We start from the raw sequence: 23,931 nt of genomic DNA on the forward strand, positions 1-23,931 counted from the left end.
ACAGTAGTTAGTCAGTCCATGAGGAGCTCTATGGAAACATCCCATAATATACTACAGTAGTTAGTCAGGTCCATGTGGAGCTCTATGGAAACATCCCATAATACACTACAGTAGTTAGTCAGGTCCATGTGGAGCTCTATGGAAACATCCCATAATATATACTACAGTAGTTAGTCAAGTCCATGTGGAGCTCTATGGAAACATCCCATAGCACTTTTTTTACTTGATGCAACGTGAATTTCGTTCTAGACTGAATGTTTTTGAATGACAATAAAATAACTTTTGAATCTTGAATTATTAAGATTTTTTCCTAAATATTTTACTTTCAGATATAAGTTCCTACATTTCCCAGAATGCCATTCAAAAATCCCAGAAGGACACACAGTATGTCAACGTCACACCACTGCAAACAAAGTGAGTAAATGAATAAAACACATCCTTAATTTAAATAAAAGTATTAATCCCACACTGTTAAAATGTACATTTAAAGAATAATAAAAAGATTCATATTATAACTTTCTTCCTCAATATTATGATTTCCTTTTTAAAATATTATCACTTTTTACTTTGAAATATTAACTTTGGAGTAAAGCACTTCATCAACATTATTACTTGAGTACAGTACTTGAGTAAATATACTTAGTTACATTTTGGTGGTTTGTTCTTGGAACAGATGAAATTAAACTTGTGTGGCATCGGGCCGATCTTTTGACCTAAGTCCCTCTCGTCCATGGCTCCAGACATGTTGGGTAGCTCGCCCCAGACTGGGGAGGGCCCAGTTCTTGTAGTGGGACTGCCTCTTTGGCCACTGACCCAGAACCAGAAGTCCAGAGTGCAGGTGTAGCGCAGTCCCAGCCAATAATTTAGGAGTGGAGGCTATCTTGGCTCTCTGACCCAGCTGATCGTCCAGGTTGGTGATGGAGACAAGGTCGCCATGGTGATCTCTGCAGTAGTATAACGCGTCCTCCCAGATCATGCTCTGGTTGATCAGGATCACTGAATCTGTCAGGGGAGAAGGAGAGGCAATTAGTGACGGAGTCAATCAGGGGTGGAGTGGCAAAGTCAATTAGTGGCTGAGCCAATCAGGGACAGAGACCCAAATGCTCCGCCCATGGAGACAAACACAGGACAGTTTAAATAACAGCTGTAACATTTAATTATATATTTTGTGAAAACATTCGGGGCTGCAGTTGAAAGTAAAATCTCAGCAGAAAACTGCGCTTTAAAATGTATCTGTTGTTCTATTTTTAGTGCTGCTTTTTATATTCAATTCAACATCCAATTTGTTCAACAGAAGAAAGTAGGAAATTATTTCCTTTCGTTTGTTTTAAATCTAACAAGCAGTTTGTTGTATTTTAGCAGAACTGAGAACACTTTGTTTATTTATCGCGAGTTATATCATTATCAAGATATTCATCAATGATGAAGCTCATACCGTACGACCATAATTCTTATAATAAAGTAATAAATAAAGTGAATCATTAAACAGATGGAGATGTACAGTACCGTTAGATAGACCTGCTAAACTCACCGTTGTAGCAGAAGAAGGTTTTTTTTTCATCACAGTCATCAGAGCTCCAATTTCCATTTATCGTAGTCATAGCACATGTCTTCTCAGGGTATTGTTTATCTTGATCCCAGGATCTGAAAGAGAAACTGCTCCCATCTGACCAACTCCAGTAAGACTTTCTGAACAGGCCGATCCAGAAAGGTTCTGCTTCTTTCCGGCGCTGTGTCTTGAAGTCTTCTAGCTGTTTGACTCCACTGATCAGGTCAGTGTGAGTTTTTCTGCAGTACCTCTGAGCCTTTGTCCAGGTCATCTCAGAGGAACTGACAGAAAATGTCTTCTGTTTGTCTGGAACACACAGACAGACGTTTTGGTTTTTATTTAGTTTAGGTTCATTTAAAATCCTACATTATTCTTATTTCCAAACAATAATGTGATATCAATTCAGAGACTTTCTCCTGTAAAACAAACTCCCCCAGAAGTGGATTGTTCCAGCATCATTCTGACCTATATTTATGTTTCTAGTGGCGGCCCTCTAGTGGCCGTAGTAGTTCTGATTGGAGCAAAGCAGGAAGTAAGGTGAGGAAGGAGAAGAGCGCCAAGTGCAAGTGGGTAAGCTTCTCCTCGGAACGTGTAGCTCCTATGGCGCCATTTTGGTGCTTCCATTGACTCCCATTCATTCTGACGTCACTTTGACAGAGAATAACTTTACATCTGAAGCGTTTAAAGACTCTATTTGTCCGTTGTTTATTTCTAAAGAAACACGACAATGTATAAAAGGCTCCATTACCTTGTAGCTCACGTTATGGCTCCGTAGCAGACGCTTTTATAACAATAGGCTAACGATTGGGTCATAACCACGAGACTTACTGTCACACAGTAGAGGAATTACCGTATAGTACAGGAGAAGCTCACAGGCAGTTTGGACTTCCGTTAGCTGTTTAGGTTTAATGACTAATGTTCAGTGTTGGGCAAGTTACTTCCAAAATGTAATACATTATAGATTACTAGTTACTGTCATTTGAGAGTAATTAGTTATATTACAATATTACTGTCTCTGAATTGTAATGCGTTACACTACTTTTGCAATACTTTTGAGTTACTTTCACCAAAATAACAGCGGAAGTTTGACTTGGCAGCTAGCTTATGAATTTCACAACCGGATCTTTAAAGTCTCCTCTTTATCCACTTTGATACATCATAGATTATTCATAATATTTTGTATAATTAATATGCATATGCAAAGTAACTAAAGCTATAAAACTAGATAAGTAAAACATACAATAGGCAAGTAGGAGAAAATGAAAATACTCAATTAAACGTAGGCTACCTTACAGTTGTATTGAAGTACAGCATTGTTGTAAAATGTTTGTTTAAAGCGCTTGAATAAGAAATTCATGTTGTTTAGTTTAAAACAGTCTAAAGGAAATGGTCAATAGTGTGATTAAAACTCACAATTTACATTATTTACAGTACTTGATTTACAGCTGATATGTGAAAAGCTCCACAACCTTATTTAACATTAATTTAGTTTTACTGCGAATTGTCACAGGAAGTGCTTTTATTTTGAAGTAGCCTACACGGAAGTTGTCTGTTGTGTACTCTTTCTAGCTTGTGTTGAGATGAACGTGAGACCCTAGATGCAAACATGTCCGTCAAGTTAAGTTGATCACTTTCTTGTTTGTAAAACTGCAACACATTGAACAGTAAATGGTCACAGTAAAAGACAAGCGTTTTTGGTCGACATTCGAAGCCCTTCTACTACAGGCAGAGTTACTCTCCACGGCTGGTAAACTGCAATGATATTTACGTGTAGCAAGCCTAAACATTAAACATTAATTCCCGACATGTTTAAATCTGTCAACGGCTCGGACACACTGCTGTCCGCGCTGACGTACCGTCACCTGTTGTTGGGACACGATGTTATGAAATAATACTCAGGGCTTTTTTTTTCTGTGATCAAATGTTTCGCGGTGTTGGGAAATTCTTAAATGTTGTTAAAATGCGTTGTAACTCGCGTTACTGGGATTGTAACGGGTATAATATTACCGAAATTTAATTAGTAATGCGTTATATTACTGTGTTACAGCAAAAAGGAATACATTACTGTAATTGCGTTACTTTTGTAACGCATTACTCCCAACACTGCTAATGTTAACTATCATGTTAGTGATCAGTAATTAGCCTGTGCCTATGTTATCTCCTTACATATAGCTACGCTCTCCGTCTCTGTAAGATTGGGAATGATTGAGATTTCTCTCGGCACAGCTACCAGAAGACTTCACACTTTCAGACAGGTTGCTCACGTCACATCTACGTCTTCAAGCTCAGTTGGAGGCTGCTCAGTAACGCTCAGCCAGCACCGGGAAAGAGACTTCTGATATCCTTCACTGGTCTCATGCAGAGACATGGGGTCTTGTGGTCCATTTTGGGTCAGATTAGAGGGGGGGGGGCAAAAGTCAGAACTACTACGGCCACTAGAGGGCGCCACCACTACAAACATAAATATAGGTCAGAATGATGCTGGGACAAACCACTTCTGGGGGAGTTTTTTAGGGGAGAAAGGAGTATATATCCCTCTGACGCCTGAATTTATTCACAATTATATAAACAAAATATTATGTGTGTTTCTGGCTCCAAGCTGATGCTAAATTAAGTTGAGATTGTTAATTTGTCTATAGCATATGGAATAGATATAAATTTAGGTATGATGCAAATTAGCGACAACAGGCATTATGGTAAAATAAAAAATAGAAATAAAACATAGTAGATTTCATTCATGTCACAAAGTTGTTAGAACTTCTAAACTGTAATTGACAAATACATGGATCTTGACAACGGCAAGAAAGAAAACCCTCTCCTACTCCCTAACATTGACAGTAGTTTCTTTAGGGTTAGGGTTAGGTTTAGGGGTAGGGTTAGGGTTAATTTTGCTTCCGTGAACCGGATGTATCTCCCACTCCGACCGGTCCTACGAGAAACCAGTGCATGTAAAAGGTTCCTAGGTATGTATCGCATGTAAACAAACCGGCATTGGGGGGAATACACACGCTATCTCGTCTGCAGTCGGAATGGAAGGGGTTTGATGCAAATTAAAGGGTTAAGTCCCACATGTTCTCACCGTCATAGCAGATACATTTATGCCTTTCATTACAAGATGCGTCATCCCATGTGTCATCCTTCATCCACACACAGTTCTCACGATTTTTTAAATTATTCGGCTGTCCTGCAAACCATTTACTCTCGTTGAACTCCACCCCTGGCCGAGACCAGCGCCAGTCTCGCTGCAGCCCAATCCAGGCTCCAGCTCGAAACTGTGCAGTCGTGGAGCCGAGGAGGCTCTTCATGCCTGCCTGGTTAGACACTGTGGCCAGGTCAGTGTGGTTCTTTCTGCAATACTCCTGGGCTTCTTTCCAGGTCTTCTTCTCTCCAATGAAGTGGTAGTCACACAGCTGACCCCCAATGGAGGAACACTGACCTGATAACAGAGAAGAAACTGCAGCGATGGAGCTGAGAGCTAGACAAGCATCTGTTCATTTAAATACAACTGCTGTATTGTTTTTAGTGTCGCGTTTTATATTCAATTCAACATTCAATTTGTTCAACAAAAGAAAGTTTGAAATTATTTCCTTTTATTTGTTTTAAATCTAACAAGAAGTTTGTTGTATTTTAGCAGAACCGAGAACACTTTACCTGTTTATTTATCGCGAGTTATATCATTATCAAGATACTCACCTGATTATCCTCATACCATAATTCTTATAATAAACTTATAAATAAATCGTGTGTGCTTTGTTGTTTGGCAAATGTTTAGCTGTTCCAAAAACTTGCGAGCAGTTCAGGGCTTGTGTTTGGTGTTCTAAAACTTTCTTAGGGAAGCGATAGAGGCAGTGATGTAACTCTTTACTGTACGGGATACTCACACCTTCACAAAACGCAGAGCGATGTGGGGTTGCATTTCTCCAAACGTTTTTTTCTGCAATTTACTCGCAAGACAGGCGATAGCAAACATATACTCGTCTAAGCATCAACAAAGGGCTCTCACTAAATTTCAAAGGTGGTAAACTTATTTCCATTCAGCAGTAAATCCTTCTGCTTTTACCCCTTGATAAGTGATGGCTTGTTTTCCGTTGGAACAATTTGATTCTAAATTGAGATTTGAATGAAAATTAGATTTGAATGTTAAATTGCTAGCTGTTTCTGATTGGTTACTGTTAGTGTCTGTAACACCTAATTAAAGTTTGGATGTTACATATCTAGTCGTTCTGATTGGCTGCTGTTACCTAACTTAAATTGAATGTCAAATGGTTGCAATTTTTTAAACACCTGTAGATATAATTTCTATATTCACATGGCTTTTTTGATGCCTGGGAAATTAATAAATATGTTGTTGGTCATTCAATGATATGATCTTTTGATTATTTGTGATAACAATAGCAACAATAATAGGCCAAATATTAGGGTGTAATCATTAATATTCGGGGCAACTAGCCTACATCTTATTTGATGGGGGGCGATTGGGGCCTGGATAATGGATAGGGGGGCGCTGGCACAAAAAAGGTTGAGAACCACTGGTGTAGATGTACCTTCTGATAAACTCACCCTTGTAGCAGAAGAAGGGTCTGGTTTTATTACAGTCATCGGAGCTCCATTTTCCATTTATCGTAGTCATAGCACATGTCTTCTCAGGGTTTTGTTTATCTTTATCCCAGGATCTGAAAGAGAAACTGCTCCCATCTGACCAACTCCAGTAAGACTTTCTGAACAGGCCGATCCAGAAAGGTTCTGCTTCTTTCCGGCGCTGTGTCTTGAAGTCTTCTAGCTGTTTGACTCCACTGATCAGGTCAGTGTGAGTTTTTCTGCAGTTGCTCTGAGCCTCCGTCCAGTTCATCTCAGAGGAACTGAAAGAAAATGTCTTCTGTTTGTCTGGAACACACAGACAAACTTTTTCGTTTTCATTTAGTCTCGTAAAATCCTACAGTATTCTTATTTCCAAACAATAATGTGATATCAATTCAGAGACTTTCCTGCCCTGAAAAACTCCCCCATAAGTGGTTTGTTCCAGCATCATTCTGACCTATATTCAGGTTTCTAGTGGCAGCGCCCTCTAGTGGCCATAGTAGTTCTGATTGGAGCAAAGCAGGAAGTAAGGTGAGGAAGTAGGAGAGCACCAAATGCAAAATTACGAATCCCACTATGGCCACACGAAGACCCATTGCTGTGGCCACAGTGGTTGATTAGTTGGGGTTAGGCATTGACCTCGAGTTGTTGAGGTTAGGATAGCTGATTGGTCAGGGGATAGGATCTGAAGAACTATGGTTACGTTACCTTGCGTAAGCATGGATGCCTGGCCAATAAATGCTATTGAAGGGCAGGTCTTGGTGTGGCCATAGTGGGATTCCTAACCCTAACCCGTCCTGGTAGCGATCTTACGAATCCTACTATGGCCACGCCAAGACCCGCCCTTCAATGGCTACTATTGGCCAGGCATCCATGCTTACGCAAGGTAACGTAACCTGATTAGTTCAGGGCCTATCCACCCATCCCCTGACCAATCGGCTATCCTAACCTTAACCACTCAAGGTCAATGCCTAACCCCAACCAATCAAGCTGCTATTGAAGGGCGGGTCTTGGCGTGGCCATAGTAGGATTTGTAAGTTTGCATCCTGGTAAGGAGGCAAGTTGGGGGGGGTGATGAGTCAAACAAACACAGGACTTTTCACCCAGTTTGAAAAGAAAAAAGGAAACAGAGAGTTTGTTTTTACTTTAGGGAACAAACAGAGCTACGTCACATTCTGCGTCACTTGGTAACCTTCAGGAAGTGAAGTCACGTCTGATGTGAACCCAAACCTCCATCTTTTTATTAACTTATCTCAGTAGTTTTGGTGTCTAAATCCTAACCAAACTGGGACCGTTTCACAACGTTAACCACGTGTTTAAAACTGCCACCATTACCTTCTCTGGTTTAGATATGAGGACGGAAAACTCTCCTGTGGGTCAGATTAGAGAGGGGGGGGGACAAATGTCAGAACTACTACGGCCACTAGAGGGCCGCCACTACAAACATAAATATATATGTCAGAGTGATGGTGGAACAAAACACTTCTGGGGGAGTTTTTTAGGGGAGAACAGACTCTATGCGCCACATGTTCTCACCGTCATAGCAGATACATTTATGCTTTTCAGTACAAGAGGCGTCATCCCATGTGTCATCCTTCACCCACACACAGTTCTTCTGATTGTTGAAATTATTCGGCTGTCCTGGAAACCATTTACTCTTGTTGTACTCCACCCCTGGCCGAGACCAGCGCCAGTCTCGCTGCAGCCCAATCCAGGCTCCGGCTGGATACTGTGCAGTCGTGGAGTTAAGGAGTCTCTGCATGTCTGTCTGGTTAGACACTGTGGCCAGGTCAGTGTGGTTCTTTCTGCAATACTCCTGGGCTTCTTTCCAGGTCTTCTTCTCTCCAATGAAGTGGTAGTCATACAGCTGACCCCCAATGGAGGAACACTGACCTGATAACAGAGAAGAAACTGCAGCGATGGAGATGATAGCTAGACAAGCATCTCTTCATTAAAGGTGCTGTAGGTAGGATTGTGAAGATCCAGGACTTAGCCAAAAAATTTGAACATCAACAACTTCTCAGTCCCTCCCCCCCTTTCTGCTGAAGCCCAAAACGGTCTCCCAAGCCCTTCATCCCACAAGGGAGAATGAATGCGTATGCATAAGCAGTGATTGACACCCAGAAAAAACCTTCCCCCCCTTTTTCCCCCCCCCAAAAAAAGGGTTTTTTTTTTAAAAAAAAAAAACCAGGCCCTTTTAAAAAATTTTCTTAAATTACCCGCTTCATGTTTTTTCTACTGGAACATAGGGTCAGTTTCAGCAAATATGACAGAAAGGTTTTATAAGGCTTACCTAGTGCACCTTTAAAAGGTACTTTTTGCTTTGTTTTAAAACCTGGACTCTTTTTTTCCCATGTTTTTGTGTCTAAGTGACAGATGTCGGTGATAGTGAATGTGTGATTGTGTAAAGGTGTTCACAAGATAGACACCAACCTTTCGTGAACTTGTGAATTTCGCCAGCCGTCTTCTCTCCTTGATGGAGACAGACTCTCTGTGCACGGTGGGCTCGATGGTGTTTTAAGCCCCCAACGTCGCCTTACAGGCAGCTAACCCTCACCATGACCTTAGAAAGAAACATTGACGCGCTGCCTGGAAGGCAACGTTGGGGGCTTAAAAACACCAAACACTGCACGGTGGGAGGAGTGTGTGTGTGTGTGTGTGTGTGTGTGTGTGTGTGTGTGTGTGTGTAGTGAGATACAAGTGACAGAGAGACGGAGGAGAGCAGGGAAATGAAATGCAGAAGAACGTTTTTTTAAATAGCGCCACACAATAGTCAATGTGTGGGAAACACTGGACACACACACACACACACACACACAAGTCAACAGTGTAACACCTTGAACTGTGACATTAGCATTCATACAATTCCTGTGGGGATTTTTTTGAATTTGTGTTAAAGGAAATAATATGAAAATTATATGAATATGTTGGTGGAGTGAGGGTATTTTTATGTTTAGGGATACAGTGTATAACCCTATAGTCCCTCAGGATGCAAATCAAAGATTTAAGCTGACAGACTCACATTATTATTCTAAGTGTCTGACAACATTATGGGATGGATCCCTACAGAGATAGACCTTTTAGTTAAAGAGTAAGATCCTTTTAGTTTAACATGAAACAGCCCCGAAATACCCATCACCAAACTCCACCAGACTTAATTTGTTAACATGGTAGCATATGCTATAATGCTAATACATGCTAACTAAAATATTTTGATGCCAATTTATATTTAAAAAAGATCCTTTTTGACACACACTGAGCTTCTCTCTCCTCTCTCTTTCCATGTCCCAGAAATGCTAGTTACTAACCTAGCTCCGGGGAGCTTATTCCCCGGAGTCCTTATGTTCTTTTTCCACCCAGCATATTTCCTTGGATCAGGATGGCACCTAAATCCAGCCCGGTCTCATGGCAGTTCGTGTAAATGTGACGTTATTGTAATCTATTGATACGTGTTCACGGAGACGTTTTTGTCGTTTTTTACGTGGTGGACAACACGAAAATGTGAAGTAATGTATTTCAATGGGAAGCATATTTTGTGGCCACAGCACGTAAATGGTAGGGAGTAATATAAAAAGCCGAAATTCCGCGTAGGGAGGTTGGTCGGGGTGGTGGATGGGTCAAACAACACGGGACTTTCACCCGGGCGCGTCTCCCGGCATTTAAGGCGCCCTTTCCCCGTAAGGTTTTTCCTAAACCGAACCTCCACCATCCCGTTATTGTTGCGCGTCCCCTGCGGGCCACCTCGCGGGCGCCTCCCGGCTTATGGAGCGTCCTTTTCGGCCGCCTCTCGGCATCCTTTCCCCGAGAAAATAACGTCACATTTACACGTAAAAAACGAGAAAAATAACATCCCATTTACGCGTAAAAAATGACAAAAACGTCTCCGGGAACACGAGAAAAGTAACGTGACATTTACACGTTAAAAATGACAAAAACGTCTCCGTGAACACATATCAAAAGATTAAGAATAACGTGGACATTTACACGAACTGCCGTGAGACCGGGTTGCTAAATCATGGTGCCAGCTGTCGCCATGGTCCTGCTCTACGCCCTGCTGTGCTCTACGACACCATGAACTATTCCAACTACTACTTCTAGTCATTATCTTTATTCTGACTATTATTACCACTGTTCATCACACCCCAACCGGCACCGTCAGACACCGCATACAAGAGCCTGGGTCTGTCCCAGGTTTCTTCTTAAAGGGGAGTTTTTCCTCGCTACTGTCGCACTGAATGCTTGCTCTTGGGGGAATTACTGGAATTGTTGGGTCCTTGTAAATTATAGAGCGTGGTCTAGACCTACTCTATCTGTAAAGCGTCCTGAGATAATTCCTGTTATGATTTGACACTATAAATAAAATTGAATTGAATTGAATTGAATTGAAAAAGGATCTGTCCCATGTGTTGTTTGAATGAGATAGAAAATGAGTTCCATTTTGTTTTCCGCTGTCCTTTTTATTGTGAACAGCGTGATTTTTTGTTTCGTCGGATGAAAGCAGAGATTGATTTGGTAAATATGGATGATGCTTAAAGACTGAGATGGCTGTTCACATGTGAAACATAAATTAGCCAGTTATCTTAAGAAAGCCTGGGAGGAAAAAAGCTATTTACCAAGCTGATGTGTAGATGAGGATTTGTTGTTTGTATATACTGTGTGTGTGTGTGTGTGTGTGTGTGTGTGTGTGTGTGTGTGTGTGTGTGTGTGTGTGTGTGTGTGTGTGTGTGTGACTTAGACTTAGAAAACTTTAATATCCCCGAGAGGGAACTTGTTGTACAGTACAGGCATAATGACACATAATCCACAACAAAAACATTAAACCAGACATCTACAGCACTATTTATCAAACACATAACATACACACATCAGTAAATAGAATACAGTAAAAGGAGTATATTGCACAATGTCATAAATAAATTAAACTACTGCACATTACTTCACATATATTCCTTTAGTTATACCCTTCCCTACATCTTATTTAATTGGGTTATTGCCATAGCAATGAATTAGTTTTTTGCTCGGTTGGTTAGGACATTAGGATATCTATGATTATGTTTACAAGCAGCCAATAACCCGTTCAAAACCGGAATATTAGCAATAACCCGGTCGCGCACAGCCATGTAAACACCGGCAAAAACACAAATATGCTCATATTCTTGTTTTTAAAAACCTGAAAATGATCCCTGGGTTACCCCTTTTCTAACCCGAAATTTTGGTCATGTAAACGCGTATCAGCACCACACTTTTGGAGCGAGGAGGAAACATATATAATATAATATAATATATATATATATATACACAGTACAGGCCAAAAGTTTGGACACACCTTCTCATTCAATGTGTTTCTTTATTTTCATGACTATTTACATTGTAGATTCTCACTGAAGGCATCAAAACTATGAATGAACACATATGGAATTATGTACTTAACAAAAAAGTGTGAAATAACTGAAAACATGTCTTATATTTTAGATTCCTCAAAGTAGCCACCCTTTGCTTTTTTGATAACTCTGCAAACCCTTGGTGTTCTCTCAATGAGCTTCATGAGGTAGTCACCTGAAATGGTTTTACCTTCACAGGTGTGCTTTGTCAGGGTTAATTAGTGGAAGAGTTTTCCCTTATTAATAAAAAGCAAAGGGTGGCTACTTTGCAATTCAAAATATAAGACATGTTTCATTATTTCACTTATTTACTTTTTTGTTAAGTACATAATTCCATATGTGTTCCTTCATAGTTTTGATGCCTTCAGTGAGAATCTACAATGTAAATAGTCATGAAAATAAAAAGGAAACACATTGAATGAGAAGGTGTGTCCAAACTTTTGGCCTGTACTGTCTTTTGTTGACGGCAGAAAGTACCGAGATAGTGAGATTTATAAGAAGGTGACCGAAAAGTTACGCAAAGCAGGGTTTGTCCGTACGTCCAGAGGCTAACCGTGCGTCGCCGTTTACATCGGGATATTGCCAATTGATTACAAATTCCATGTATACAGGAGTAACTCTCTCTGCTCTCGCATGTAAATAGGTTATTCCGAATGTTTCAGAAACCCGAATAGTGACCTTAACCCAACCATAACCCGAACATTGACAGCTTGTAAACGTAGTCTATATCTACGACCGGAAGGGAGCGGCTTGAACTCCACTGAAAGTGGATGGCTTGTATCCATACAGACCTTGCCTGCCTTCTGTGCCAATCTGGTCAGATATAGTTGGTACAGGTCTACCTGTTGCTTACCAATGATTTTTCCACAGGTTTTAACAATCTTCCCCAATTTGTTCCTATGGGTGATTTTTGAATGTCCATACCAAAATACAATACAGCAGAAGAGAATACTTGATAAAGGACTTGTAATATAGAGTCAAAATGTTGTTGTCCCAGGATAATTTATGGTCAATGATAAGACCTAGATAAGATATGTACTCCGTCACCATCTCTATCTCCTCTCCTCTTATCAGAGTCCTCGGAGTGTGTGAGGGAGCCCCACATATAAAATCAAAGACCAACTCTTTGTATTCAAATGCAACTGGGAGTCTTCACACTAGTCAGCAAATTCATGCAACACTGGACTATGTTCAGTTTCATCTCGCTCCAGTAAACTAATCACAGCAGTATCATCTGCAAATTTAATTATATGACATCCAGGGTAACTACTGCGACAACAGTCATTGTACAGTATACAGTATATATAGTAGTGGTGACAAGACACTACCTTATGGTGTCCCTATTGAAGTGAAGCGGACCCCAGATAATGTGACCCCACTCTTACTCTTTGTGACCGCCCACTCAGGAAGTCCAAGATCCATTTGTGTGTGTGTGTGTTTATATATTTGTATTCATGTATTTCTCCGAATGATTTGCATATGCGACCGGAAGACGTTTGCTAAATAAGTTTGTGGCGTCTTGTAATCCCATATGGGATGGGCAAAATGTTTGGCATGACACAGAAATAAAATGTAACTAACTAACTTAACTGAAATGTGACTTGGAGTTGATGAGGAGTGAGCTGTCCAGATGATCCACTTACCCATCACAATGAACACTAACAGACTCCACTGCATCTTCACCCTGTTAGATGATAATAAACACAGTTATTTTTGGTATGAAATCAGGAATATTTTACACCATTACTCACTGACTTTTGGAAAAGATGTTGAATTCATTGAAGTTACAACACACACACACACAGACACACACACACACACACACACACAAATACACACACAGACACAGAGACACACACAAACAGACACACACAGAGACAAACACACACTGACACAGACACACAGAGACACACACAGAGACACACAGACACACACACAAGTCAACAGTGTAACACCTTGAACTCTGACATTTGCATTCATTTGTTTCCTTGTTGGGGATTTTTGAATTTGAGTTAAAGTAAATAATATGAAAATTATATTAATATGTTGGCGGAGTGAGTTTAGCCGTCAGGAGAGAGGAGGGGGGGAACAGACAGAAGAACAGCCAGTCTTTATGTTTAGGGATACAGTGTATCACCCAGTCCCTCAGGATGCAAATCAAAGATTTAACTATTCATCATATTCAGCTGCATCTTTGTTTTTTTCAGCCTGAACTCTATGCCGCTGACAGACTCAGATTATTAAAGGATCCCTACAAAGATAGACCTTTTAGTTAAAGAGGAAGATCCTTTTAGTTTAATATGAAACAGCCCGAAATCACCATCACCAAACTCCACCAGACTCCATGTAAATAATCAGGACTTTTAGCGTGTATAGAGCCAGCATATCTCCACCAGACTCCATGTAAATAATCAGGACTTTTAGCGTGTATAGAGCCAGCATATCTCCACCAGACTCCATGTAAATAATCAGGACTTTTAGCGTGTATAGAGCCAGCATATCTCCACCAGACTCCATGTAAATAATCAGGACTTTTAGCGTGTATAGAGCCAGCATATCTCCACCAGACTCCATGTAAATAATCAGTACTTTAATAATCATAAAACACACTTTATTCAAAGTCTACAGAAACTAAATAAAAAGCCGTCTTGGTACATCTTTCCACTGTTCCAACAATCACCACTCTGGTTTGGTTGAAATAAACCCTTAATTCACCCATTTACATGTGGAGATATGAGAGATATACAGACACACACACACACACACACACAGACACCCGCTTTAGAAACCATTAAACATTTTTCAAGTGCTATAAAATTGAAGAAAACACTCAAAATGTAATGAAAGTATAGGGATCATTAATGGTACTTGTGAAGCGCGCTGTAGGGAACCATACATGTAATTTTTGGGTCATTTGGTTAAAAAGAAACCCATATTTCTGATATAGACATTTTTATGTCAACAAGAGGGTTATATATTGAGAAATAAACAAAAAGAGTTTGAAGGAAAACTGGAAAAATTATCATTATATAAATCTGATTTTACATGCAGTATTACGTTGAATACAATCCCTCTTCTGCAAATCCACACAGACATTAAAATGTGAAATCAAACAGCTGAGTTTATAATATATAACTTATATAGTTTATAACTTACATCTTGTGAATGTCCACAGCTTCTCTCTGCTCTGATGGTTCTCCCTCTCTGTGTTCTCAACACTTTATTAATCCTCTTCATACACTCTGGCTGTCCCTTTGTTGTCGTCATTTGAATATTAAAATATCAACGTGTCAGATCTGTATCATGGCCTGGAAACTTCCCCCCTGTTACCTTCATCTAAACATGTTTTTGGTATTCCTTATTTAGCGCCACACTGAAGAAAAGAGAATCACATTAAAGCCTAACTCTCACCAAAATGCAATTGTTAGAAAGATTGTGATTGACATTTTTCTATTTTTTTATATTAAAACTGTTTGCATAAGAATTCCATATTATAATGATTACACTCCAAGAGATAACATGCTCCAGGCTTCAGGTCCTGAAACACTGTGCACGGGGGAGTCATTTGGTATCATAACAGCAACCTAGGGTCTTTTTGTGAATGTCCCAGAGTCAAAGTTTCATTTGAAAGTATAATTAGGACAGAAACGCCACTGTTAAGATTGACCGTATTTTCGTTTTTTGGTCAAAATGGCCTTTTGAATGGGAGTGCTAGGGGCACTACTATGATCGCATCAAAATCACTATTTTTAAAACACTAAGAAGGCTCGACACAAAATTAAACTTTGTTGAAGTTTCACCAGCGCTCTACACATAAACTCCAGCATTGAGAACATTGTGTGTGTACACATAGTTTACTAAAAAGAAAGGTTTTATCAACTCATTGTAGCAGTTATTGTTTATGCTATCCGCTATCTTGTCAGTCAAAAAGTATCGATCTGTGAATGAATGGACTCCACAGGAGGAAATGTCATTCTTATATGAGACTCCTTTTACAACTACAATGTCAATATTGTTTTTCACTAACTACAAAACAACAATTATCTGTACATTTATATGGAACGAAGCTCTAGGAGCTTTCCATCTTTACTCTCCTCCCTGTTACGCATTCAGAGATCGACTCTCTCGCTGCTCTGGAAGGAGAAAATAATGTAGAGACCCAGTTTCATGATATGATAACATGATTTTGGGTTAGAAGAAACATTTAGTGAAAAAAGAGGACCACTCTGTGGTTCAACAGTTTATTTAGACTCAGAGAAAATTCTTTGGTTACATAAAACTCAAGAAACAATGTGATCATCAGAAACAGATTTTATATAATATAACCATCAGATATTCACCAGAACTTGACACTTTAAGATGAAGAAAAAATAACAACAACTTTAGAAAATAACAAATCGTAATTATTCATGGTACAGGATTACATCCTCAGTTTAATATCTGCTGTCACATCTCTCCCCCCTGAGGTTTGTTTCCTACATTTCCCAGAATGCCATTCAATAATCCCAGAGGACACACAGTATGTCAATGTCACACCACTGCAAACAAAGTGAGTAAATGATAAAACACATCCTTAACTTAAGTCAAAGTATTAATCCCACACTGTTAAAATGTCAAGTAAAAGATATATATTACGACATTCTTCGTGAAATATTATGATTTTCTTCTTAAATTATTACGACTTTTTCCCCCAAAATATTAAGACTTTTTTACTTGAAATATTACGAAATTTTTTCTCGAAATATGAGTTTTTTACTTGAAATATTTACTTTGATATATAAGTTCCTACATTTCCCATAATGCCATTCAATAATCCCAGAGGACATACAGTATAGACCTCAACAGTCCCGCCCACAGCCGGTTCCAGAAGTGAGAAAACAATACAATTTCTCCATTGAAAATTGGAGTATAAGCCATAAAATCGTAACCATCGATGGTTGACTTAAAACCAGCTAGGACATGACTACGCAATTGTATATGCTCATATAGACGCCAAAATTCATGGGACACCAAACTCCTTTTGAGATAAATGTCTTTTATTCGCAAAGTCTTGGATAAGTACTTCATTACCCACAATCCTGAACAATCCCACAGTGATGCCTCTGATTGGTGGAACTCATGTCATGTGACTGTTTGGTTAAACCCTAAACCCCGCGAAAGTCCGTGAGAGTCTTTGCTGCTGTCCTGTGTAGGCTACTGTAACGTTACTGTCTACTGTACGATCTTTGATATGATATGATGTTGTGTTTCTGCACAGTAGACTTATCAATGCAATCATGACCTCCTTGGCAGCCATGACGGCTTTTTTCAAGGACGAGAACAAGAGTGTCCAAAGGGGTGAAAACCACTTTAATTCGGGTCACGGTATTGAGGTTCAGCTTGTGGGGTTTGTAAGGGCCAGCATGAGGGACAAGACCTACAAAGCTGTTAGTTAACATTATGCATTCACTTTAGCTAGGCTACTGTAGCCTTCATACTGTATGAGTCATATCATACAGTCATTACATGATTACTACTGAAAGAATTGCTATTAACTGTACATTCAGTATATAAAAATCACAATGTTTGGAGGATAAAGTGTGGGGGGCTGTCGTCGGATTGGAAATTGTTGAAGAGGCTCTTATGCAGTTCTGTCTTCGACTATATGATTCAGTAGTGTGCGGTGGTTTATGAGATGAGTAGTTCCTTGGCTCGGAAATGAAAATATGTACACAGTCTTGTACATTTGACTTTTTTGGATTTTCTGTTCATTTTTTCACTCAAAATGATATGTTGTATGCTTATGGGTCACGGCATAGCTGGTTAGCCTAAGGCACGGTCTAAAACTCTTTATATACGGATTTTTCCACACGTCAATGGGAGAAATAAATGGGAAACTTACTTCCGGAACCCAAGGTCTCTCGGAGGAGGGGCAGGACTGTTGAGGACTATGTCAACGTCACACCACTGCAAACAAAGAGAGTAAATGAAGAAAACACATCCTTAACTAAAAGTAAAAGTATTAATCCCACACTGTTAAAATGTAAAGTAAAGCATTAATAGTACCAGTTTCTTCTTGAAATATTATGATTTTCCTTTTAAAATGTTACGACTTTTTTACTTAAAATATTACGAATTTGTTACGTGAAATATTACGACTTTTTTTCTTGAAATATTAAGACTTTTTTTCCCGAAATATTAAGACTTTTTTATTGACATTTTATGACTTTTTACTTGAAATATTAACACCTTTTGTCCAAAATGTTTTTTTCCAAAATTACTACGATTACTTTACTTAAAATGTTAAAACTTTTGTTATTGAAATATTATGACTTTTTATTCCAGAAATATCACAACTTTTTTTTTTTAAATATTATGACTTTTTACTTGAAAATTTAACTTTGAGATATGAATAAAGTACCTCATCTCACCAACATTATTACTTAAATACATCACTTGAGTAAATGTACTTAGTTACATTCTGCTGTTTTTACTTGGAACAGATGAAGTTAAGCTGGTGGTCATCGTCGATCAATTTGACCCAAGTTCCATTTCGGTCCATGGCTCCAGACATGTTGCAGTCGTTCCCAGACTGGGGGAGGGCCCAGTTCTTGTAGTGGACCGTCTCGTCACTGACCCAGAACCAGAAGTCCAGAGTGCAGGTGTAGCGCAGTCCCATCCACACGTAGGGAGTGGAGGCCATCTTGGCTCTCTCCTGGACCCAGCGCTGATCGTCCTGGTTGGTGATGAAGACAAGGTCGCCATAGTGATCTCTGCAGTAGTATAACGCATCCTCCCAGATCATGCTCTGGTTGATCAGGATCACTGAATCTGTCAGGGGAGAAGGGGAGTCAATCAGTGACAGAGACCCAAATGCTCCGCCCGTGGAGACAAATACAGGATAGTTTAAATAACAGCTGTAACATTAGATTATATATTTTGTGATGAAGCAATATTACACCAGAGGGTTTGATTTATCGTCATTATTGGCACGACAGTGATGCAGCTAGTATGTTTTAGGAAACTTTTAAAACTTTATATATCCACGTTGTTAGCATGTGGAACTAAATGGATTCCTTAGATCATCTATTTTTTTAAAGATTCTAGTATCTTCTTCATCTTCTTTCTAACTTTAAAATGGAGCTCGCTACAGCCTTTTAAAAGACTGTAAAGTTGGCCAAAAAGATTCTGGGCTTTTGAGAAAATGTTTTTGGCTGTAGTTCTGTTTTTAGTGCTGCCTTTTATATTAAATTCAATTTGTTTAACAAAAAGTTGGAAATGGTGCAGCCATAATTCTTCTAATAAACTAATAAATAAAGTGAATCATTAAACAGATGTAGATGTACAGTACCGTTAGATAGACCTTCTGATAAACTCACCGTTGTAGCAGAAGAAGGGTTTGGTTTTATTACAGTGATCAGAGCTCCAATTTCCATTTGACGTAGTCATAGCACATGTCTTCTTAGGTTGACCTTTATCCCAGGATCTGAAAGAGAAACTGCTCCCATCTGACCAACTCCAGAAAGTGTCTCTGAACAGGCCGATCCAGAAATAATCATTACCGTTCCAGTGTACTGTATCATTCTGGTACTGAGTCTTGAAGAGTTCTATCTGGTTGACTCCACTGATCAGGTCAGTGTAATTCTTTCTGCAGAAGCTCTGAGCGTCTGTCCAGTTCATCTTCATCTTATTGTCAATGATATGAAATGTTTTGTTGGGTTTCTTGTTTTCTGTGGAACACACAGACAAACTTTTTTGTTTTGATTCGTAAAATCTCATAAATGACAAAAAAAGGTATTTTCTTATTTTAAACAATAATGTGATATAAATTCAGAGACTCTTCTCCCCTAAAAAACTCCCCCATAAGTGGTTTGTTCCAGCATCATTCTGACCTATATTGATGTTTGTAGTGGCGGCGTCCTCTAGTGGCCGTAGTAGTTCTGACGGGAGAAAAACAGGAAGTAAGGTGAGGAAGTCCCATGGACAGTGAATGAAACGGACTCAGAGACACCATAGACTTCGACGGAGACCAGTGAAGGATGTTAGAAGTCTCTTTCCCGGTGCTGGCTGAGCGTTACTGCACAGCGCCAAACTGAGCTTGAAGACATAGATGTGACGTGAGCAACCTGTCTGAAAGTGTGAAGTCTTCTGGTAGCTGTGCCGAGAGAAATCTAAATGTTCCTTCATATGAACTCACTTGCCACATACCGAAGTATTTCCAGACCATCAAAACGTAGCTGAAATATTTTGTTCTGATGCTTTAATGGACTCTCTATGGCCTTCTCCCTTGACTGTATGCCTCCACGTCCCCCCAATTGCCTGTGAGCTTCTCCTGTACTATACGGTAATTCCTCTACTGTGTGACAGTAAGTCTCGTGGTTATGACCCAATCGTTAGCCTATTTTTATAAAAGCGTCTGCTAAGGAGCCATAATGTGAGGTACAAGGTAATGGAGCCTTTTATATATTGTCGTGTTTCTTTAGAAATAAACAACGGACAAATCGAGTCTTTAAAGTCTTCAGATGTTATAAAGGTTATTCTCTGAGAATGAATGGGAGTCAAATAAGCATCAGAATGTCAAAAAGGGGTGGGGGAAACACACCCAGGACTTTCCCCCAGGAGACCGGGGTTCTTGTCCCCTTTGAAAAGAAAAGGAAACAGAGAGTTTTTTAACTTTAGGGAATAAACAGAGCTACGTCACGTTCCTAACCAAACTGGGACCATTACACAACATTAACAACGTGTTTAACCCTCATGTTGTCCTTGGGTTTTATTTGACCCATTTTCAAAGTTTCTATAATTGTCAAATTTTGGGTATTTTATTCAATTTCATAGCATTTACATTTTTTTTTAAATGGTATAAAAACAGTATCCTGAGTAAACTTTGACATGAACCAGTTTCTGACCAACTCAACATCCTCTCATCTTAAATATTTCTCAAAATAAATCATAATTTCTGCTTTTTTTTAACCTCATGAATTAGAAATAATTTCATATAAATAAGGTTAATTGAACATGGATTACACAATAAGTGTATAACTAGTAGAAGTTTGTATTAATGGTTTAATTAAGAATGGTCGTGGATAAAAAAACAAAAACATTAGACATTAATGACATAAATACATAAACAGACATAAATAGACAAAAACGTTAAATAAAAAAACAAAAAAAAGTGTTCATTTTAAATTTGACCCAGGAGGACAACAAGTTCCTAGCTGACGGGAAGATGACACAAGGGTTAAAACTGTGACCGTTACTTCTCAGGTTTAGATATGAGGATGGAAAACTCTCCGTTGGTCAGATTAGAGGGAGGGGCGGGAACAAAAGTCAGAACTACTACGGCCACTACAGGGCGCCACCACTACAAACTTGAATATTAGGTCAGAATGATGCTGGAACAAACCACTTCTGGGGGAGTTTTTTATCAGAGAACAGTCTCTATGAGCCACATATTCTCACCGTAGCAGATAAAACCAAAGGACTGAGAACAAGAGACGTCATTCCATGTGTTATCCATCTTCATCTTCATGCACACACAGTTCTCCTCATTGAGTTGATTATCCGGCTGTCCTGCCATCCATTCACTCTTGTTGTACTTCACCCCTGGCAGAGACCAATGCCAGTCTCGCTGCAGCCCAATCCAGGCTCCGGCTTGATACTGTGCAAGGTCGTAGAGTCTCTGCCTGTCTGTCTGGTCAGCCACTGTGGCCAGGTCAGTGAAGTACTTTCTGCAATACTTCTGGGCTTCTTTCCAGGTCTTATTCTCTCCAATGAAGTGGTAGTCATACAGGTGACCCCCAATGGAGGAACACTGACCTGATAACAGAGAAGAAACTGCAGCGATGGAGCTGAGAACTAGACAAGCATCTGTTCATTAAAAGGTAACTTTGTTTTGTTTTTAAACCTGGACTCTATTTCCCATGTTTTTGTGTCTGAGTGACTGATGTTAAAGAGTAAGATCCTTTTTGTTTAACATGAAATAGCCCCAAAATCACCATCACCAAACCCACCAGACTTAATTTGTTAACATGCTAGCATATGCTAACATGGAAGCATATGCTATATGCTATCAAAAATGTGGTCCTGTAACAGAAACAAAATAAAAAACATCTTTTTTTTAAACATAAAACATCCGCCAAATTGCGTTCAGTAAACCGACCAGACTCCATGTAAATAATAAGTAATTTAAGCATCGTAAAACACACTTCATTCAAAGTGGACAGAAAAATAAATTAGGGCTGTCAGTTTAACGCATTATTAACAGCGTTAACGCAAACCCATTTTAACGCCGACAATTTTTTTATCGCGCGATTATCGCATAGACTGATAAAGAAGGATTAACGTTCTTTCGGATCTAGCTAGACCGGAAGATTACGAATCCCACTATGGCCACGCGGTATAAACATTCAAATGAAAAATAACACTCAGTAGCCTAGCTAACCCGTTTCACACACACACAGACAGACGGAGACAGGCAGACACACACACAAACACAAACACACACACGTAAAACGGCTGAGCGGAGACACGGGACAGTGGAGAGGATCGCAAATGGAGAAGAGGAAAGAAAACGCTGACAAACATCGAGAGACGCTAGTTAGCTTGGAAACGATCTAAGTGGAATAACGAAGCTGAAGAGGTGTAGCTACAATACGGCACTTTTCCTGTCTAACAGCAGTGGTTTAGAACAAACGTTGTGCTAGTGTGCCTGGCTAAAGTTGGAGCTAACTGACTAGCTAGCTAGCTAAAGTTGGAGCTAACGGCGGAGAGTTGCTGGTTCGGAGGACGCTGATTTTGGACCGGAGAGGACGACAGCGTGTTTCCCTGCTGAGGAGGACTTTGCCGTAGCTGGTGACTGGTTTTCGTGTGTGAGCTGTTTCTGGGACTAACCGCTAACTGTAAGTTGGATTTCTGTGTGATTGCTTCACTAAAGATAACATCCTGCTGGCTGCTGCACGTCCAGATTAGACTTGTTCGAGTCGTGATTCACTCGGATCTTTAACCCGAGTCTTTAAATTGACTCACGAATCACTAGTCTCTAGCATCATTAACCCGGTTCAGTTGAGTCCTACTACAATTAAAATCTAAAATGATAACCGCGTCGCACACAAACCTCTTGCAACATTAGCTACTACTATTCCTAGCCATTTTAGCTGCAAAAAGCTTTATAACTTACAATTTCGTAGGCAACAGCAACTCAACAAGTCAACTCAAGCGCCTGAGTGAGCAGAGAGACAGTTCCCGACCCGCAGACTCAGAGCCGGAAGCTCGCAGACCGTGGGATTCACTCGAGAACTCACGAGCCCTCGATGACTCTTGAGTTGTTGGTGATTCATGAGTTGTCGATGACTCATGAGTTGTCGATGACTCATGAGTTCCCGCGAATCAGCCGAATCAGCCGGCTACGTTGTTATGAGTGGATCTGATTCAGACGAGCGGGCGTAGCGAGCGGGTGCAGCTTCTCCTCGAGCTCAGGGTCAGCAAATCCACAACAAAAGCCATTCTTTCACTTCTGAAATAACATACAATGTTCTGCATGTAGCCTAGCTAGGCCTACTGTAGGTTTGGTGTATAAATGTAGTATGTTAAATGCAATTAGGTTGAGCAGACAGTCCGAAACATTGCAAGCTCACCTCGGCTCGGCTCGCAGACAACTCACGAGCCCTCGATGACTCATGAGTTGTTGATGACTCGTGAGTTCTTGCGGGAGTCAGTCAATCCCGCGAATCAGCTGAATCAGTATGGGATTAGTTTTGTGACTTTAATTCCAAGCAAAACTTCTCAAGTATCAAACAAAAAACACTAACTCAAGCAAAAAAATTTTCACCTCAAAGGTAAAACTTAAAACTTGCAAACAAAACATTTGTGTAGTTGTAAACTATTGGTCTTTTATTTGTTTGATATTATGTCCTTTTGTTTACAGTTCCCTCTGCTTCTTTCTCAATGATCAGTCTTTTGCTCTCTCCATCACGTTTGCAGTCATGCTCCCAGCTTTCTCGTTTGCGCTCCCTGACTTTTTGCTTGCGATTCTGACACAAACATCTCGCGTGCCGGGTCTTACAGGTGGCGTTCCCCATTGGCTAATGAGAGTTAAGGGGAAAGTTTGAGTGACAGCTCAGCCTCAGTGCAGGTAAACTAACGTTAGAGACTCAGAGTCTGGTCTGGAGGACACACAAGCCACTCCACAGCGGATTCCTACAAGATTAATAAAGTGTAAGTATTATTAATATATATATTATCTGTGATCTACGCGGTGCACATGGTTACTAGACATTTGTTGTTTCGTTATGTTAAGTGACTAGCTAGCTAGCTAGTAAAGCTTTTTAAGTTAGCATTTAACATTAGCTATAGGCTACTGCTAACGTTATCTAAAACTTGTTGCTAGCCACCGGCTACCTTACTGAGCTAATAATTTACCATGGGAATCATGTATTCTTCGTGAGG

At 39.9% G+C, this 23,931-nt stretch overlaps 2 protein-coding genes across 2 annotated transcripts; both read right to left on the reverse strand.

The window, feature by feature from the left end:
- Window positions 1-679: 679 nt before the first annotated feature.
- LOC120565580 (macrophage mannose receptor 1-like) lies at window positions 680-14,669 on the reverse strand. Its single transcript, XM_039811483.1, has 7 exons — window positions 14,665-14,669; window positions 13,152-13,192; window positions 7,664-8,020; window positions 6,110-6,433; window positions 4,629-5,036; window positions 1,532-1,855; window positions 680-1,002 (listed from the first exon to the last, which is right to left on the reverse strand). Coding segments are annotated over exons 1-7 (1,779 nt in total). The 5' UTR covers window positions 14,667-14,669.
- Window positions 14,670-17,977: 3,308 nt separating this feature from the next.
- On the reverse strand, window positions 17,978-22,685 carry LOC120565581 (macrophage mannose receptor 1-like). The gene is made up of 4 exons (XM_039811484.1): window positions 22,664-22,685; window positions 20,947-21,303; window positions 18,867-19,217; window positions 17,978-18,318 (listed from the first exon to the last, which is right to left on the reverse strand). Exons 2-4 carry the CDS (start codon window positions 21,062-21,064, stop codon window positions 17,978-17,980), a joined length of 810 nt encoding a protein of 269 aa, XP_039667418.1. The 5' UTR covers window positions 21,065-21,303; window positions 22,664-22,685.
- Window positions 22,686-23,931: the final 1,246 nt, after the last annotated feature.

This window comes from Perca fluviatilis, chromosome 9, assembly GCF_010015445.1.
Source record: "Perca fluviatilis chromosome 9, GENO_Pfluv_1.0, whole genome shotgun sequence".
Taxonomy (NCBI): Eukaryota; Metazoa; Chordata; class Actinopteri; order Perciformes; family Percidae; genus Perca; species Perca fluviatilis.

What these genes read in the sequence shown, in the direction of transcription:
- LOC120565580 (XM_039811483.1), bottom strand. An exon ending in ACCCTTCTTCTGCTACAAGG is followed by an intron (nt 5,037 to 6,109) that starts GTGAGTTTATCA and finishes TTAAATGAACAG; the next exon opens with ATGCTTGTCTAGCTCTCAGC. An exon ending in AACCTTCTTCTGCTACAACG is followed by an intron (nt 1,003 to 1,531) that starts GTGAGTTTAGCA and finishes CTCCCCTGACAG; the next exon opens with ATTCAGTGATCCTGATCAAC.
- LOC120565581 (XM_039811484.1), bottom strand. Translation starts at nt 21,064, where the DNA reads ATGGCAGGACAGCCGGATAATCAACTCAATGAGGAGAACTGTGTGTGC. An exon ending in CTTTGGTTTTATCTGCTACG is followed by an intron (nt 19,218 to 20,946) that starts GTGAGAATATGT and finishes TGTGTTCCACAG; the next exon opens with AAAACAAGAAACCCAACAAA. An exon ending in ACCCTTCTTCTGCTACAACG is followed by an intron (nt 18,319 to 18,866) that starts GTGAGTTTATCA and finishes CTCCCCTGACAG; the next exon opens with ATTCAGTGATCCTGATCAAC.